General features: G+C 50.3%; 1 protein-coding gene across 3 annotated transcripts in view; it reads right to left on the bottom strand.

Moving 5' to 3' along the window:
* VWCE (von Willebrand factor C and EGF domains) overlaps positions 1-16,599 on the bottom strand; it is a 70,661-nt gene that overhangs the window by 32,388 nt on the left and 21,674 nt on the right. For 2 of the 3 annotated variants that reach the window (XM_027532639.1, XM_027532640.1), the window contains exons 16-20: positions 16,213-16,295; positions 14,725-14,815; positions 14,559-14,641; positions 14,109-14,199; positions 7,375-8,388 (exon numbers count right to left, since the gene is read on the bottom strand). In XM_027532639.1, the coding sequence (XP_027388440.1) occupies positions 7,769-8,388; positions 14,109-14,199; positions 14,559-14,641; positions 14,725-14,815; positions 16,213-16,295 (968 nt within the window). In that variant the 3' untranslated portion in view covers positions 7,375-7,768. Of the gene's footprint in view, positions 1-7,374; positions 8,389-14,108; positions 14,200-14,558; positions 14,642-14,724; positions 14,816-16,212; positions 16,296-16,599 lie in introns of those variants that run through there. The other variant, XR_003509442.1, reaches the window with a different exon arrangement.

Genomic DNA, 16,599 nt, shown 5'->3' with positions numbered 1-16,599 from the left:
TGCCAGGCAAGGCAGAAATGACCATGAGACATGGGCCAGAATGGTTTTCCACTCCCCAAGGAGAGGAACAACAGGTGATAATGGAGCCTAGACAATTCTGTCTTTGGATTATAAAGAGAATAAGATTTGCTTGCACATACATAAAAAGAAAAACGGCCCCCAAGAACCAGACACCACAAAAGGGGTGGCATGGGATGAGGGGAGATGTGGTGAGGGGAGACACCTCACTATTCTCCAGGCAAGAATACTGGAATGAGTTGCCATGCCCTTCTCCAAGGGGTCTTCCCAATGCAGGGATCCAACCCAGGTCTCCCGCATCACAGGCAGATTCTTTACCAGCTGAGCCACAGGGGAAGCCCAAGAACACTGGAGCGGGTAGCCTATCCCTTCTCCAGGGGATCTTCCCAACCCAGGAATCAAACCAGGGTCTCCTGCATTGCAGGTGGATTCTTTACCAACTGAGCTATCAGGGAAGCCCTGCTGTGGCTTGTCGTCAAGACTGTTTATCTAATAAACCAAAAATTCCACTAAGCCGGTGCACCACAACTATTGAGCCTGTGCTCTAGAGCCCGGGACCTACAACTAATGAGCCCAAGTGCCACAACTACTGAAGCCCGTGCACCCCAGAGCCCGTGCTCCGCAACAAGAGAAGCCACCTCAACGAGAAGCCCACACACCACAACTGGAGAGCAGTCCCTGCTCGCCTCAACTAGAAAAAAGCCTATGTGGTAATGAAGACCCAGGCAGCCAATAATAAACAAATAAAATTATTTTTTCAAAGTATCAAAGTAAGTACGCGATGGGCTAGATTCTAGGCCTTTCTTCGAGGCTCACGGGGCACAGACCCCAATCAAAGGCTCTGAGAACTCCTACTGCAAAGTGATCTGTTTCACTTGACTCAGCCCAGCTTGATCCCAGCTCCTCTCTTGCTGATGAACCTATCATAGTCTCTCCTCGCACACGGCGCCTGCTTCTGCTGTGCTGAAGGCCATCTGCTGGAGACACTGGCCTGAGGGCTTGAGCCCCACCTCCCTGCTGAAGGGAACTGACTTTAGGGTGCTCAGAACAAAATGGCTTTGGGCGCTCTTGTCATATCATTCCCCAATTTGTAATTTACCACATAAATGCAAAATATTGGAATCAACGAAGGGGTGGGGTGAACTCTCCCAGTCAACGCCCCAGGTCTCCCCAGTGTCATTTATACCCATTCTAGACTATTTTCCAGAGCTGCACAATCTTCTTTTTTTTTTTTAATTTTATACAAGCCTTTCATGAAACCTAATCTATTCCTTTTTTTTTTTTTCCTTTAGCAGTGCCAGGTCTTAGTTACAGCACCAGGATCTTCGATCTTTGTTGCAGGGTCTTTAGTAATGGAATGCAGGACTTTCAGTTGAGGCATGTGGGATCTAGTTCCCTGACCAGGGATCGAACCCAGACCCCTTGCATTGGAAGGGCAGAGTCTTAGCCACTGGACCACCAGGGATGTCCCAATCTTTTTAAAACATAAATTTGATCACATTCCTCCCTTGCTTCAACCATTTCATCAATGCTCTGCAATTGCATTTGGAATAAGACAATAAATCTCTGGCGTGGTTTCCAAGCCCTGCAGGCTCTGGTACCCCTGGACTTTCCCTGTCTCACTCTGATCCCTCATACCCTCCCTAGCTCCCACCACCCTAGCCTTTGCCCACTGCCTACACAAGTTCTCCCCACTTCAGGCCTTTATACAGACCCACTGTTCCCTCCTAGCATCCTGCAGGTATCAGCTTACACGTCACTTCCCGGAAAAGCCCTTCCTGGCCACCCTATCACAGGGTGGCCCTCCTTCACGTCATGGCACTTGGCACAGCTGGTGATGATGTCTTGGTAGGAGTACTTGTTTCAAATCCACCAAGGCAGAGACTGTGATCAAATATTTAACCACTGAAGCACCAGCAGCCAGAGCAGGGCCGGGCACACTGGACGTGCTTAATAAAAATTTACTGACTGAGTGATGAATTTGAGATAATGTTTTAAAAGGAAATAACCAGGATAAGATGAGAGAGTGGATCCAATTTGAGAGAGGCTATGGTCAAGACCACAGACGGGTCCACCCCCACTCCCACTGACAGTCTGTCCTGGTCATATTTGGTCCTGGGACAAACAGGTGTATTCTCAGGTTTCTGGGGATGAATTTCACCGTGTCCTGGCTCTTTGCTGTGTTTGTGTTTCTGCTATTTCCTGAGCTCCTCCCATGCCCCAGGCAGTATTCTAGGCTCCAGGGATACAGCCAGGTGTCCCCAGACCCTTCCTGTTCTCCTGTTCCTGGCCCCAACCTCCCCGCTTCTTCCGCTGTGTTCTCCCTACTCAGCCCAGCAGCTGCAGCTCAGCCACTCCTTCCCAGCCCCTCTTCCGCTCCCTCACCCTGGGACTCCTGGATCCAGACAGAGTCTAAAAAGGCTCCCCATTAGATCATCCATACTAGAAAACCCCGAGCTAATTTGTCTGATCTGACACTTCCCTCCATGAGATAAGATGGATTCACATTCCATTTCTATGGTCTCAGGCCTCTTTCCCATCCATCTTTCCCCACTTCCTGAGAGCCTTGGGGGTCTAAGCTCAGCTCAATCCATCCTTCCCACTCATACTTGTCCAGGAGTGTTTTGATGGTTTTTTCTTTTTGCTGCACCATGTGTCTTGCTGGATCTTAGGACCCCGACAGGGGTTCGATCAAACCCAGGCCCACGGCAGTGAAAGCGCCAAGTCCTAACCACTGGACCTCCAGGGAATTCCCCAGGAGTGTTATTTTCATCTCACAGGTCTCTGCTCTGATCTTCCCAGACTCAGATACCTGCACACCACTGGTGGGAGCATCATTGGTACAACCCCTAAGGACTGCCATTTGGCACTATCCATCAAAATCAGACAGGCATATACCTTTTGGCCCAACAACTTCACTTCTGGGAATTCATCTTACAGACAGACTTGCACACGTGCAAAATGATGTAAGGCCAGGGTTATTCTTTGTAGCATCTTTTGTAAAAGCAAGATTTGAACCGACCCAAAGTCCACCCCCAGGAGATGGTTAAAAGTCTGCTGTGTGCTGCTGTGAGCTGCTGTGCAGCTGTAAAAAGCAAAGGATTGAAGATGCAAGCTAGGGATGGGATGGAAAGATCTCAAGAAGAGATCGTTAGGTGAGAAGAACACACACAAGCTGAACAACAGGTGATAACGGAGCCTAGACAATTCTATCTTTGGATTATAAAGAGCATAAGATTTGCTTGCACGTATTTAAACAGAGAAATGGTGCCCAAGAACCAGAAACCACAAAAGGGGTGGCATGGGAGGGGGTGTCTAGGTGGATATGGTGAGGGGAGATGCCTCACTATTCTCCAGGGAAGAATACTGGATTGGGTTGCCATGCCCTCCTCCAGGGGATCTTCCTGACCCAGGGATGCAACCTGGGTCTCCCACATTGCAGGCAGATTCTTTACCATCTGAGCCACCAAGGAAGCCCCGCATACAATTTTACAGATCTTTATTTCTAATGATGTGGGTTACTCCACATTGAAAATAAGTTAATGAAAGGTACTTTTAAACCTCAGAGAATTTGTTCCAATTTGAAACCTACCATGGCTTGTCCTCAAGTGTGTTTATCTAATAAACTCCAAAAGCAAGTCTCTTGAACCATGTCTGATCATTTGGCCCTTCAGGAATTCCCTGGATCCAGTAAAACTGACCCAGGGGGAACAGGCTCCAGCCCCCCCTCCCTGTCCTCTACCGCTTCTCAGAACCTGACAGATGGACTCCTAGGAGAGAGAGTGCAGGGTGAACTCACCCAAGAACAAGTACTCCCCACCCCCGCTTGCTGGAGCGCAGGCTGCTGAGAACTCAGACCAGTTCATCTGTTGGCGAAAAGCACTCTGTGCCAGGGACTTCTCTGGTGGTCCAGTGGTTAGGACTCTGCACTTTCACTGAAATGGACCAGTTTGATCTTTGCTCGGGAGACTAAGATCCCAAGCCAAGTGGTGTGACCAAAAAAAAAAAAAGCACTCTGTGCCTATTTGGGATCTTGAAAGTGGTTTTCCTGATGCCAGCCCTGGACAAGGGGCATCATACTGGGCTCACTGCCGGCAGAGCATGCTCTTACCAAGTCCCCCCAAGACCTCCCAACATGTCTCAATTGGCACTGCCTGCCCACAAGGGGTGGGGAGAGCATGAGCCTCCCACCCCGGGGGTCCTGAGAAGGGACTGTGGTGACCACAGTGTGGGCGGTAAGAGCCCTGGCCCAGCTGGGGGATAGGTGGAGTGCTCTGCCGACAGCTCCTGCACTTCCTCCTTCCCTTCCCCCCACCAGGCCTTCTTAGGCCCGGAGCAAGCAGACAGGAGGCAGGCATGGTCCTCGGGTAGGGACAGCTGGACTTACTGGGGAGCAGACAGTCCAAGAGCAAGAGAGGGACAAGAGTGACATCCTCAGGGCTTCGGGGGACAATTCTGAAACGTGTGCCACATGACCTCCCAGAGGGTCCACAGAAGGACAGGGTGCCATTGGCCCACAGCAGTGACCACTCTTTAACAAAAACTGACTGGCTGTCTTCCCTTCTCTCCCCGCCCCCCTCATCCCCACCATGCTCCCTGGGATCACTTCCAGGGCGGTGACTCTCACCCAGTCTCTCTCTCTGGGTCTGCTCTCACAGAGCTCAAACTAAGACAAGGGGATCACAGCACCCTTGCATAAACTGCAGCCATCAACTGCCTCTCTGCAACTCCAACGGAAGAAGTCAACAAAAAGCCACGCAAAGGAAAAAAGCCCAGACTGGGAGTCAGAAGCCTGGGCCCTCCTCCCAGCTCAGCCTTCCTAATCTGTGCAACCTTAGGACACTCTCCTGACCTCTCTGGGCCTCTGTGGTCTCAGCTGTAAGTAGGGGATGGGGGAGTCTCAAATAAGCATGTTTTTATACTTAGACCAACTTGGAGGAAGTGTTCACAGCTGTCCTCCCACTTCCCCATCCCTCAGCTTTTTTTTTTTTTTTTAATGTTCAAATACCATTTATTATACTTGAGTGTTCTGGACAGGGAAGACTAGTACTAAAACTTGAATCGCATCCTTTGTTGAATACAGGGATAATGATGAGAAAACTGGCACTGACTTTGAGCCTCTACCATGTTGACAGCTGGCTTGTCTGAGGAGGGGCAGCCAGTGTTCCACACTCTCATCCTGAAATTAGATCCCAGGCAGCACTGTGAAGCTCGGCAGGCCGCACAAGGTCACCACCACAAAGCACAGAGACCAGTGGAGTCTGTGTCACATGCAACCATCTCAACTCCAGGAGGAAGCACTGTCATAATCCCATTATACAGATGAGGGAACGAAGACCTCAGGTCCCATGGCGTGTCAGAGTGTAGGGCTCAAACCTGGGTTTCATAGTACCCCAGACCTCATTACACCACACATTTTGGGTCTCACTGCACTTGATGGTCTCTAAGTCCTTTGCATCTCTAAAGTCTTTGGTTTTCAGGCTCCTAATTCCAAATTCATTATTCCTGCCACCCTGCTTGGATTAGGACGCCTCCTTACCCTAACATAGAGCTTCCCTGGCGGCGCAAAGGTTAAAGCACCTGCCTGCAATGTGGGGGACCTGGGTTCGATCCCTGGGTTCGGAAGATGTCCTGGAGAAGGAAATGGCAACCCATTCCAGTATTCTTGCCTGGGAAATCCCATGGACAGAGGAGCCTGGTAGGCACCAGTCCATGGGGTCGCTAAGAGTTGGACATGACTGAGCGACTTTACTTTCACTTTTCACTTTCATGCATTGGAGAAGGAAATGGCAACCCACTCGTGTTCTTGCCTGGAGAATCCCAGGGACGGGGGAGCCTAGTGGGCTGCCGTCTATGGGGTCGAACAGAGTCGGACACGACTGAAGTGACTTAGCAGCAGCAGCAGCACTTGATGGTCTCTAAGCCCCTTGCATCTCTAAAGTCTTTGGTTTGCAGGCTCCTAATTCCAAATTCATTATTCCTGCCACCCTGCTTGGATTAGGACCCCTCCTTACACTAACATAGGGCCTCCCTGGTGGCACAGAAGTTAAAGTATCTGCCTGCAATGCGGGGCACCTGGGTTCGATCCCTGGGTTGGGAAGGTCCCCTGGAGAAGGAAATGGCAACCCATTCCAGTATTCTTGCCTGGAAAATCCCATGGACAGAGGAGCCTGGTGGGCTACAGTCCATGGGGTAGCAAAGAGTCAGACACGACTGAGCAACTTCACTGAACACTAACGTGAGGGCTTCCCTGGTAGCTCAGACAGTAAAGAATCCACCTGCAATACAGGAGACACAGGTTCAATTCCTGGGTAGGGAAGACCCCCTGGAGAAGGAAATTACTCCCTTCTCCAGCATTCTTGCCTGGGAAATCCCATAGACAGAGGAGCCTGGCAGGCTACAGTCCATGGGGTCACAAGAGTTGGACACAACATAGCGACTAAACAACTACACCAACATCTGGGCTAGATACCCCCAGATGGCCTTTGCAGTCAATAACCACCGGGGATCCCCCTCCAGGGATACATGGTGAACAGCAGGGCAGAGAAGAGCCAAGGGGAGGGTGGCCTGGGCCAGGACAAGCGGGGTCCGTGCACCAGGGGCTGCAGGTGATTATGCAGCCTTCTTGGGTTTCAGGGGTAGCAGGTTGGTGACTTGGTGACACCGTAGTTCTCTGTCTTCCACCCCCATCTCTTGTCTCCCCATCAATGACAGCACCGTCCTCTGTCATGGAAACTGGTCTGCGCCACCCAGATGCCCCCTTCAGGACGGACACATTTACTCCCCAAGTCAGAAAGAAGGTTGTTGGGTGGCAGCTCTGGGCCGCCAGACCTCACAGGGAACTGCCCTGGCTGACGCCCCTTTCCGGGAGCAGCTCAGATAGAATTACTGGCCAACATGGAAGCACGAAGCCCTGTCCCGTTGCTCCAACGCAGGACAACTCTGAGGGCCATCTCAGCCTCAGAGCTCCACAGAGGGTTGGCTGAGACCTTGGCACTGCCCAGCCCACCCCCTCAGCCTCCTGCTTCCCTCCCTCATACCCAGAGATATTAAAGCTGAGCACGGACCCTAAGACTCCACTGGCCTCCTACTCCATCTCAGAGGCTCCCTCCCAGGGAACCCACCCTGCAAAGCCCTCTCCATCTGTCCTTCCCCTCCTCACTTTAGAAGTCCCCCAGAATCAAAGGTCACCAGGTGCTCACCTAAGACCCCTCCCAATCCAGCCCCAGGCCCATGCAGGTTTTCCTCCCAAGCTGGGGGCTGAGGTGGGTGCTAGTTCATCCCCCGTGGGCTTGACAGTGATGAGGCAGTGACTTCTCCCTTTCCAAAGGCGAGAAGTGAATGAGCAGGGCAGCCTGCAGGAGACCAGACAGATTTTAATCAGGAAACCCCAGGTGAAGACATGTGGCGGCTGGTAGCACAATCCCAGTGGAATCCCAGCCCCTTCGGACCTTCCTCCTCCTCCAGGGCAGGGACTCAGCTGCCCCAACCTTTCTCAAAAGACAGGCGGGCTGTGGTCCAGGAAGGATGCTGTCCATGGAGAACACATTGCTGGATTCTCACAACACATCCCAAATGCTTCCTGGGAACAAGGCTACATCAGGCCCTGAGGATTTTCCAGCCCCGCCAGGAGTCCTGCAGGATCAGCAGCCTCGTTGGTCCCCAGAGCGGCCCTGCAAGCTCCCAGGGCCCCCGGCAGAGTCTTCTCTGTCCCACATGCCCTGGGCATGACCCTGAAATGGAGGCCTGCTTACACCGTGGACTCCTCCTCCTGTGAGGTCCCCAGGGTGGGCTGCCGGGGGCCGGGGCTGGCTGTGGCCACGAGGGCTGCAGAGAGTCTGGAGGTGGCTGGAGAGGACCTGCGAGGCCTGAGGACAGTGACGGGAGTCTCTGAGGCACTGGGGCCTGTTGTGGAAAGGGCTGAGGCTCCACGCGGGATGGCGGCAGGCAGAGAAGGCCTTCTGGATGCTGAGTGGGCCCCGGAGGCGGAGGACGGGAGCGCTGGAGTCAAAGGAGGTGGTCCGGGAGCCATGGGAGAGGCTGGAGGTAGAGAGGAGGCTCCTGGAGGGATCGGAGGCCCCAATGAGGGCTGAGGAGGCTGGGAGGCCCTGGGCCCTCCTGGCCTCGAAGACGGTGAGGGTGAGGCCTGGGCTCCTGAGGGGCTCATGGGTAAAGTCTGGGGGTTAGACAGGTTCATTCTCAGAAGGAGCTGGAGGAGCTGGAGTGCTGGCCTCTGAGGGGCCACCTCTGGGGGCCCTGGGCAGGAGCTGCAGTTGATGGGGGCCTCGGGGTCTCCACGGGGGCTCCGGGCTGCTTTGCTGAGCTCCACGTCTCCACGAGGGGAGAGTGCCTGGCTCTCTTCCAGGGACTCTAGAGAGAGGGGCGGGGGCGAGAAGATGCACAGTGGTTCTCCCTGAGGCAGGTCTGGCATGAGCTGCCCCGGGACGATGCCTGTTATGTGTCCTCCGAGGGTCCTCGCACAGCTGGGGGCTCAGGGGGAGGGGGACTTGCCAGCTCCTGTCTCCAGAAAGGGAAGACCCAAGAGGAACCATGAACAGAGAGACGCAGTGCACCAAAGGCATTGGCCGTATGACCTTGTGTAAGGCTCTTAACTCCCTGAACCTCCATTTCCTCATCTGTAAAATGGGCTTCATAATAATAGTGATGACCATAGAAGCCATGCAGTGAAGACTGAATGAAATGGAGCCTTAGAGGGCTCGCCTAAACCCGAATGTAAACTATGGGCTTCAGGTGACAAATGTGTGTCAGAGTGGGTTCATCAGTTGTAGCAAGGGCACCATCTGGTGGGGGATGTTGACCATGGTGGGTGCGGTGGCACTGTGCCTGGGGGAGGGCAGGAGGTAGGTACATGGGAAGCTTTCTGTAACCTTCTGCTTGATTTTGCTCTGAATCTAAAAATACTCTAAAAAAAAATTCTACTGAAAAATAATCGTTTTTTAAGTCTCAACCTGGAGTCCAGCGCATCATAAGGACTTAATCCATAGTGGAAGGAAAAAAAAATACTGGAAAAAGGTATGATCAAGGGAGGAGACAGAGGCTGGCAAACACATTAAAAATTGGGACGATTAAATTTTAAAAATCATCGAGAGATAACTTTTAACAACTGTGAATCAAAAAAAAAAAAAAACAATTGTGAATCACCATGTTGTACACCTGAAATTTGTACATCAACTATGACGTATTGGCCGCTCAGTCATGTCCAACTCTTTGCGACCCCATGGACTATAGCCCACCAGGCTCCTCTGTCCATGGGATTCTTCAGGCAAAATATAGGAGTGGGAAGTCATTCCTTTCTCCAGGGGATCTCCCTGACAGGGATCGAATCTGGATTTCCTGTACTGCAGGGCAGATTCTTTACCATCTGAGCCACCAGGGAAGCCCTAATCAACTATACCTCAATTAAATAAATACATATATACATATACACACATATATATATAAACCATCAGAAGGACAATCATACAACTCTACCAAAAACCACTGAGTTGTGTACTTTGAGTGTGTTACCTGTATGGTGTGTGTATTATATCTCAAGTAAGCTGTGTTTTTTTTTTTTAATTATCAAAAGGAAACAATGAATACCTTGTATTTCAATAAAAAGCAGTTTCTCCTTAAAAATACATCTCATTAGGAAGAGGTGACTGCAGCTGAGGCAGGTGAAGGAAAAGGAGGTGGGTGGGCTCTGCATCTCGCCTCTTTGGGCCTGATTCCCCATCAGGGGGCTACAGAGCAGAATGGGGCTGAGAAGGGAGTGAGGAATCAGAGACCTGGCCCTGAGTCTGAGGACACCATCACCTAGAGCAGGGCCTTAAAGACAGAAACTTGGGAATTCCCTGGCAATCCAGTGATTGGGACTTGGCAATTTTGCTGCAGGGGGCCAAGGTTTGATCCCTGGTTGGAGAACTGAAACCCTACAGGCTGGGTAAAGAAAGAAAGTAAAGTAAAGAAAGTGAAGTCGCTCAGTCGTGTCCGACTCTTTGCAACAGGCTCCTCCATCCATGGGATTTTCCAGGCAAGAATAGTGGAGTGGGTTGCCATTTCCTTCTCCAGGGGATCTTCCCAACCCAGGGATGGAACCCAGGTCTCCTGCATTGCAGGCAAACTCCTTACTGTCTGAGCTACCAAGGAAGTCCTGGTGGCATGGCCAAAAAAAATAAATAAACAATAAATAATTTTTTTTAAAAAAGACAGAAACTTAACTTCTCTGAGTCTCCACCTCCCTATCTACAAAATAGAGATAATAAGAGAACCCATACATGAACTTTGCTGACAAAGGCCCATATAGTCAAAGCTATGGTTTTTCCAGTAGTCATGTATAGATGTCAGAGTTGGACCATAAAGAAGGTTGAGCACCAAAGAACTGAACTGTGGTGCTGGAGAAAACTCTTGAGCGTCCCTTGGACAGCAAGGAGATCAAACCAGTCAATCCTAAAGGAAATCCAACCCTCAATATTCATTGGAAGTACTGATGCTGAATACTCCAATACTTTGGCCACCTGATGCAAAGAGCAAACTCATAGGAAAAGATCCTGATGCTGGGAAATATAGAAGGGAGGAGGACAAGGGGACGACAGAGGATGAGATGGTTGGATGGCATCACTGACTCAATGGACATGAGTCTGAGCAAACTCTGGGAGACAGTGAAGGACAGGGAACCCTGGTGTGCAGAGTCGGACACGACAGTGACTGAACAACTAAATGCATGAAACATTCTTGGGGCATTTAAATGAAATGATACACATAAAATCCTCCATACACTGCCTGGCACTTTAGCTAATGGTTAATCTCTAGAAATTGGGGGAATAATAGCCATCAGCTTGCAGAGGGGTTTGTGCTGGTTAAAGTTGAATCTGCAATCACTCAACAGTTCCCAACTTAATGACTGTACAGGATGAGAATGTTTCCTGACACCAGCTGCTCATCCACAGATCTGAAGAGCTGCTCTAAATACAGAATGTCCTCTTCAAAAGGTCAAAGGAGTTAAAGAGGTCTTTTATACAAGAGGAAATTCAGGCCACAAATCTGTGGAAAAATTCACTGTCCTCCTGGAAGTTTAAAAAAGTGCAAAATAGCCACATGTGAGGTACTCTACGGACATGCTAAATTGGAAAAATTAAATTCAAAACACACAGTGTACAGTTGGTGGGTAAATGGGGAACCAGTTACAGCTCTTTCTGTAAGCTTCCTCTTTCTCCAGAACCCCATCTGGTAACATGCTGTCATGCTGTGGGAATCACCAAACAACTCCTGACACCCTGTGACACAATTACTCCACCTATTAACCACAGGGTCTGAACACAACTCACGAAATTTGGGAAAAAATAGTGTCTGACCAAAGATGTTTCACAGTAGGTCCATTGTGGGTAGAAAAAGAAGAAGAAGAAGAAAACCATCGAAATGTCAACCAAAGCCACAAAGGGCAAGCAAACCACAACATTCGGGAGCTTTTTAAATGGCCAACTGCAGGCTACGTGAATTCTCTGGAACTGTGTGGTGGCTCCTAGTGGTAAAGAACTCGTCTGTCAATGCAGGAGACATAAGAGATGTGAGTTCAATCCCTGGAAAAGGACAATCCTCTGAAGGAAGGCATGGCAACCCAGCCAGTATTCTTGCCTGGAGAATCCCATGGACAGAGGAGCCTGGCGGGCTACAGTTCATAGAGTCGAAAAGAAGCAACTTAGCATACACACAGGCACGTGGTACAGTAGGATGTCCATGTCTCATTTATACTTCTGCAAAAAGATCTACATGGATGAACACTCATGACATAGAGTTCATAATAATGTCCAGGAGTTAATGCAGCAGAGTAGCTAAAAGCATTGACTCTGGGCTCAAATCCCAGCTCTACTGCCAACCAGCTGTGTGACCCTGAGCACCTCATTTCATCTCTCTGTGCCTCAGTTTCCTCACCTGGAAAATGGGGATGCTAAGAGTGCCGATGGGCCTTCCCAGGTGGCTGGTGGTAAAAAACCCATCTCCCAGTGCCGGAGATGAAAGAAACATGGGTTCGATCTCTGGGTCAGGAAGAAGCCCTGGAGGAGGGCATGGCAACCCACCCAGTATTACCTGGAGAATCCCATGGACAGAGGAGCCTAGAGGGCTACAATCCATAGGGCTGCAAAGAGTTGGATACAACTGAAGTGACTTAGCACACATAAGAGTACCTATCACAAAGACTTGCTGTGAACAGGGGATGAAACAACACATATGAAAACAAACAGGTGGCCAGCATGTACAGGAAAAGATAATCAACATAACTAATCACTGGGGAAATGCAAATCAAAACCACAATGAGACGCCACTTCACACCTGTTAGAATGGCTATTGTCACAAAGACAAGAGATAAGAAGCATTGGTGAGGATGTGGAGAAAAGGGAACCCTCATGCACTGTTGGTGGGAATGTAAACTGGTACAGAAACTGGTATAGCCATTGCATTAAACAGTATGGAGGTTCCTCAAAAACCTAAAACTAGAACTACCATACGATCCAGCAATCCTACACCCAGGTATGCGTGCGTGCTCAGTCGCTCAGTCATGTCTGACTCTTTTCAACCCTGTAGACTGCAGCCCGCCAGGCTCCTCTGTCCATGGGGATTTTCCAGGCATGAATACTGGAGTGGGTTGCCATGCCCTTCTCCAGGAGATCTTCCCAACCCAGGGATCGAACCCAAATCTCCTGCATTGCCAGTGCATTCTTTACCTGCTAAGCTACCTGTGAAGCCTATGCCTGGGTATATATCCAAAGAAAATGAAAACTGTAATTCAAAAAGATATATGCACCTCCGGATTCATTCCAGTATTATTTCAATAGCCAAGACACGGGAACAACCTAAGTATCCATCAATAGATAAAGATGGATAAGTATGTGGTATGTGCAGATATATAGCAGCTCAGTTCAGTTGCTCAGTTGTGTCCAACTCTGCAACCCCATGGACTGCAGCACACCAGGCTTCCCTGTCCTTCACCATCTCCTGAGTTTGCTGAAACTCATGTCCACCAAGTTGGTGACGTCATCCAACCATCTCATTCTGTCATCCCCTTCTCCTCCTGCCATATATATATACATATATATATATATACACACACTTATGTTAATATATATAATGGAATATTACTCAACAACAGAAAAGAATGAAATCTTACTATTTGCAACAATGTGGATGGATCTAGAAAGTATAATGCTAAATGAATATATCAGAGAAAGATAAATATCATATAATTTCCCTTATATATGGAATCATTTTTAAAAAGCTGAACTCACTAATACAGAGAACAGATCGGTGGTTGACAGAGATGGGAGGTGAGGGATGGTCACAACGGGTGAAGGGGATCAGAAGGTGCAAATTTTCAGTTATGAAATAAATAAGTCATGGTGATGTACTGTACAATATAACTATAGTTAAAAATCCTGTATTGAAATATTGTATTTCAAAGTTGCTAAGAGATTAGACTTTAGAAGTTCTCATCACAAGAAAAACATTGTAACTGCATATAGGGAGACATTCACTAGACTTCCTCTGGTGATCTTTTCACAAAATACAAAATATCAAATCATTATGCCACACACCTGAAACAAAAATATCAGGTGTTGTGTCAATTATACATCAACTAAAAAAATATATATGATGTTCCCTGATAAATAAAGGGTACTCAATACATATTAGCAATTATTCTTCTGCAAAATTGATTCAGTTCCTAAATTCTAACTTTTAGAGAAAGGATTTAGAAAACAGAGGAAAAAAAAGAAAAAGCACAAAGAAAAAAAAATAGAAAGCAGGGGAAGAGACTCAGAAAGGAGGAAATGAAGAAAAGGGAACAGTAAACAGACTCGTCTGATGGCATGGCACAGTGGAGAATAAAGAGCACCGACGCGGGTCAGCACACGGGTCAGCGAGCCCAGGCGTGAGCCCGGGCGCACCACGAGCCAGCTGTGTGACCTCAGGTGGGCCACATTTCCTCTCTGAGCCTGGGTTTGTCACATCCAGCCCAGTATAAGTTCTGTGTTTCTGAGAAGAGCAGAGTGGAAAAAAGATGGTGATGAGACTCCAGGTCACAGAGGCCCGCCTACCTGGACAGGAGGAGCAGCAGTCCCTGCGGGGCATGGTGCGGTCCGAGCAAGCCTGCTGGCAGGACACCTTCTCGCAGGTAACCTCTCCCAGCTGGGGAAACAGAAGGAGACGGGTGAGAAGCCCAGAGCATCTCACCTGCCCAGAGCAGCACCCTCGAGGAATTCTTACACCAGCAGCTGGACCCACAGAAAGATCTCGGGCAGAAGCTGCAGGGTCTGGTCCTCACCTGAACAACAGGTGAAGCCGGACCCGGTGGGGAAACCTTAAGGAAACTACGCAGGCAGAGGATACTGTCAAACCCAAAGGTATTCCCACAGGTAATTAAAGCTGCATAACAGCGGGTGGAAGATGGGTGTACACTGGCTAAGAAGCTCCAGGTTTGGCAAAGGGACTAAAGGCTAGAAGCAGCCCCTGGCCAGGCAGCTCCGGGGTCCCCAGGACCAGCTCACCTGGCATACGCACTGGGTACAGGGCTCATCGTCCAAGGTGAACACTTGGCCGTTCCCCACCTTCCTCCCCTCGTAGTTGCAGTCTGTAGGGGGCAGCAGAGACAGGGGCTGTGAGAGCCAAGGCCCACCCGGCAGTCCTGGAAGAGGGGCGGCTGGTCCCACTCACCTTGGCACACTGGACAGCACTCCCCATCAGGGTGGAAAGGGTAGGAGCAGGTGATGGGGCAGTCCACGGGCGAGCAGGCCACGGAGCCCAGCTGCAGGACACAGAAAACTCGCAAGGCCCTTCATTCTGGGGGCTGAAGGGACACTCAGGAATGACAGACCACACAGCTGTTGAGTGCCCATGGGAGCCACCAAGGTCAGGCTAGGGGTCCATGGTGAGGGGACAGACCAAGTAGGAGCCTGTCCTCCTGCTAGAACGCAAGCCCCCCGGGGCCAAGGGCCTGGCCTTGCCCTGAGAGCTCATCTGTCAACAGGTACCTGTTGAACAAGTCATGAACCGCCCAGGGAAGCTGAGCACTCAGAACTTAGGAAGGACTTTCCTGGTGGCTCAGCGGATAAGAATCTGCCTGCCAATGCAGGGTGCACGGGCTCGATCCCTAATCCTGGAAGAATCCACACGGCTTGGAGCAACTAAGCTCGTGCACGGCAACTGCTGAGCCCATGTGCTGCAACTGCTGAAGTCTGTGTACCTAGAGCCTGTGCCCTGCAACAAGAGAAGCCACCGCACTGAGAAGTCCACGCACTGCAACAAGAGTAGCCCCTGCTCGCCGCAACTAGAGAAAGCCCACGGGCAGCAGCAAAGACCCAGCACAACCAAAGATTAATTAATTAATTAATTAATTTTTTTAATTTAGGAGAAAGGACCCAGAAGTCAAAGCTCCCCAACGTAAACGGCTATGAATGAACAGGGTCACCCAGAGGCCAGGGATGTTCACCCCAAGTGTCTCAATCTTTTTTCAGCAGACCACCATCAACAAAGAAGCCTCATTAGCATGAAACATATCCAGCATGACAAGCAATAAGGGCTTATTTTTCCATTTTCCAAATACCAAATGAAACTCCTGTCATTTAGACTGAGCTATGGCCTAGGTGATATGGCTTAAGGTAAACATGTGCTTTCTGAAAGAGATTCAGGTTGCTAGGATCAATTCCTGGCACCTCACTTGACTACTTATGGAGTCTTGAGCAAATGACTGTCTCCCTGTGCCAGGTTTTCTCACCCAGCAGCTGGGGACGGCAGTGCTGCCCACCTCATAGGCTTCCCTGGGGATTAACTGAGGTTGTGTTGAGCTCAGGGACGGGCTGAGAAACGTGAGTATATTAAAGATTCCATGCAGAGTCCTGGGCTTTCATTCCTCACCTTCACTCTCACGGAGAACCTTGGGCCACACTTTATACCTTAAGGCCCCCGCCCAGACCCTCCCTGGTCACCCAGAAGCAGAGGAGGTTTGCTGGGCAGGGATAAAAGTATTTCTCTGGCCTTGGGTGAAGATTCATCCCAGGCAGGGCTGGAGGGAGCCGCCTTTCACCAAGACCCGGAAGCAACCGTTCTCTTCGAAGTCTCTGGATGTTTGCCTCCAGAGTTCAAGAGCTGGTGGCAGTTCCTGGGGAGCTTCTACAGACGGGGACCAGGTCAGGGTGGTCATACCAGGCAGATGCAGCTCAGGCACGGGTCCAGCACGGACGGGAAGGTCTGGTTGTTGTAGAAGATTCTGCCTGTGTAGGTGCAGCCTGCCAGAGAGAGCACGTGGTGAGGGCTGGCCGGGGGGCAGGGGAAGGGGTGCGGGGAGGGGGTGCGGTGTCCAGCCTTCACCAGGGCCAAAGTCCAAGGCCTATCCAGGCAGCAAAGGTCAGGCCAACGGGCTCTGCAGGCACTTGCCCAGGGGACGGGGGAAGGAACAGAACACACTCCTGGATCGGTTGCTGACTTTTTTCTCACTGGATTCAGCAAAGGGATCATAGTGTCTTCACTTCAGGGTTCTCACCTGGGCAAGGGGGCCGTTCCTCCTACCCCTCACCAGGCAGGATCAGGATG

The sequence above is a fragment of the Bos indicus x Bos taurus genome, chromosome 29 (assembly GCF_003369695.1).
Source record: "Bos indicus x Bos taurus breed Angus x Brahman F1 hybrid chromosome 29, Bos_hybrid_MaternalHap_v2.0, whole genome shotgun sequence".
Lineage (NCBI taxonomy): Eukaryota > Metazoa > Chordata > Mammalia > Artiodactyla > Bovidae > Bos > Bos indicus x Bos taurus.
Note: the sequence above shows the minus strand (reverse complement) of the source record. Positions and strands in the feature narration are given on the sequence as shown.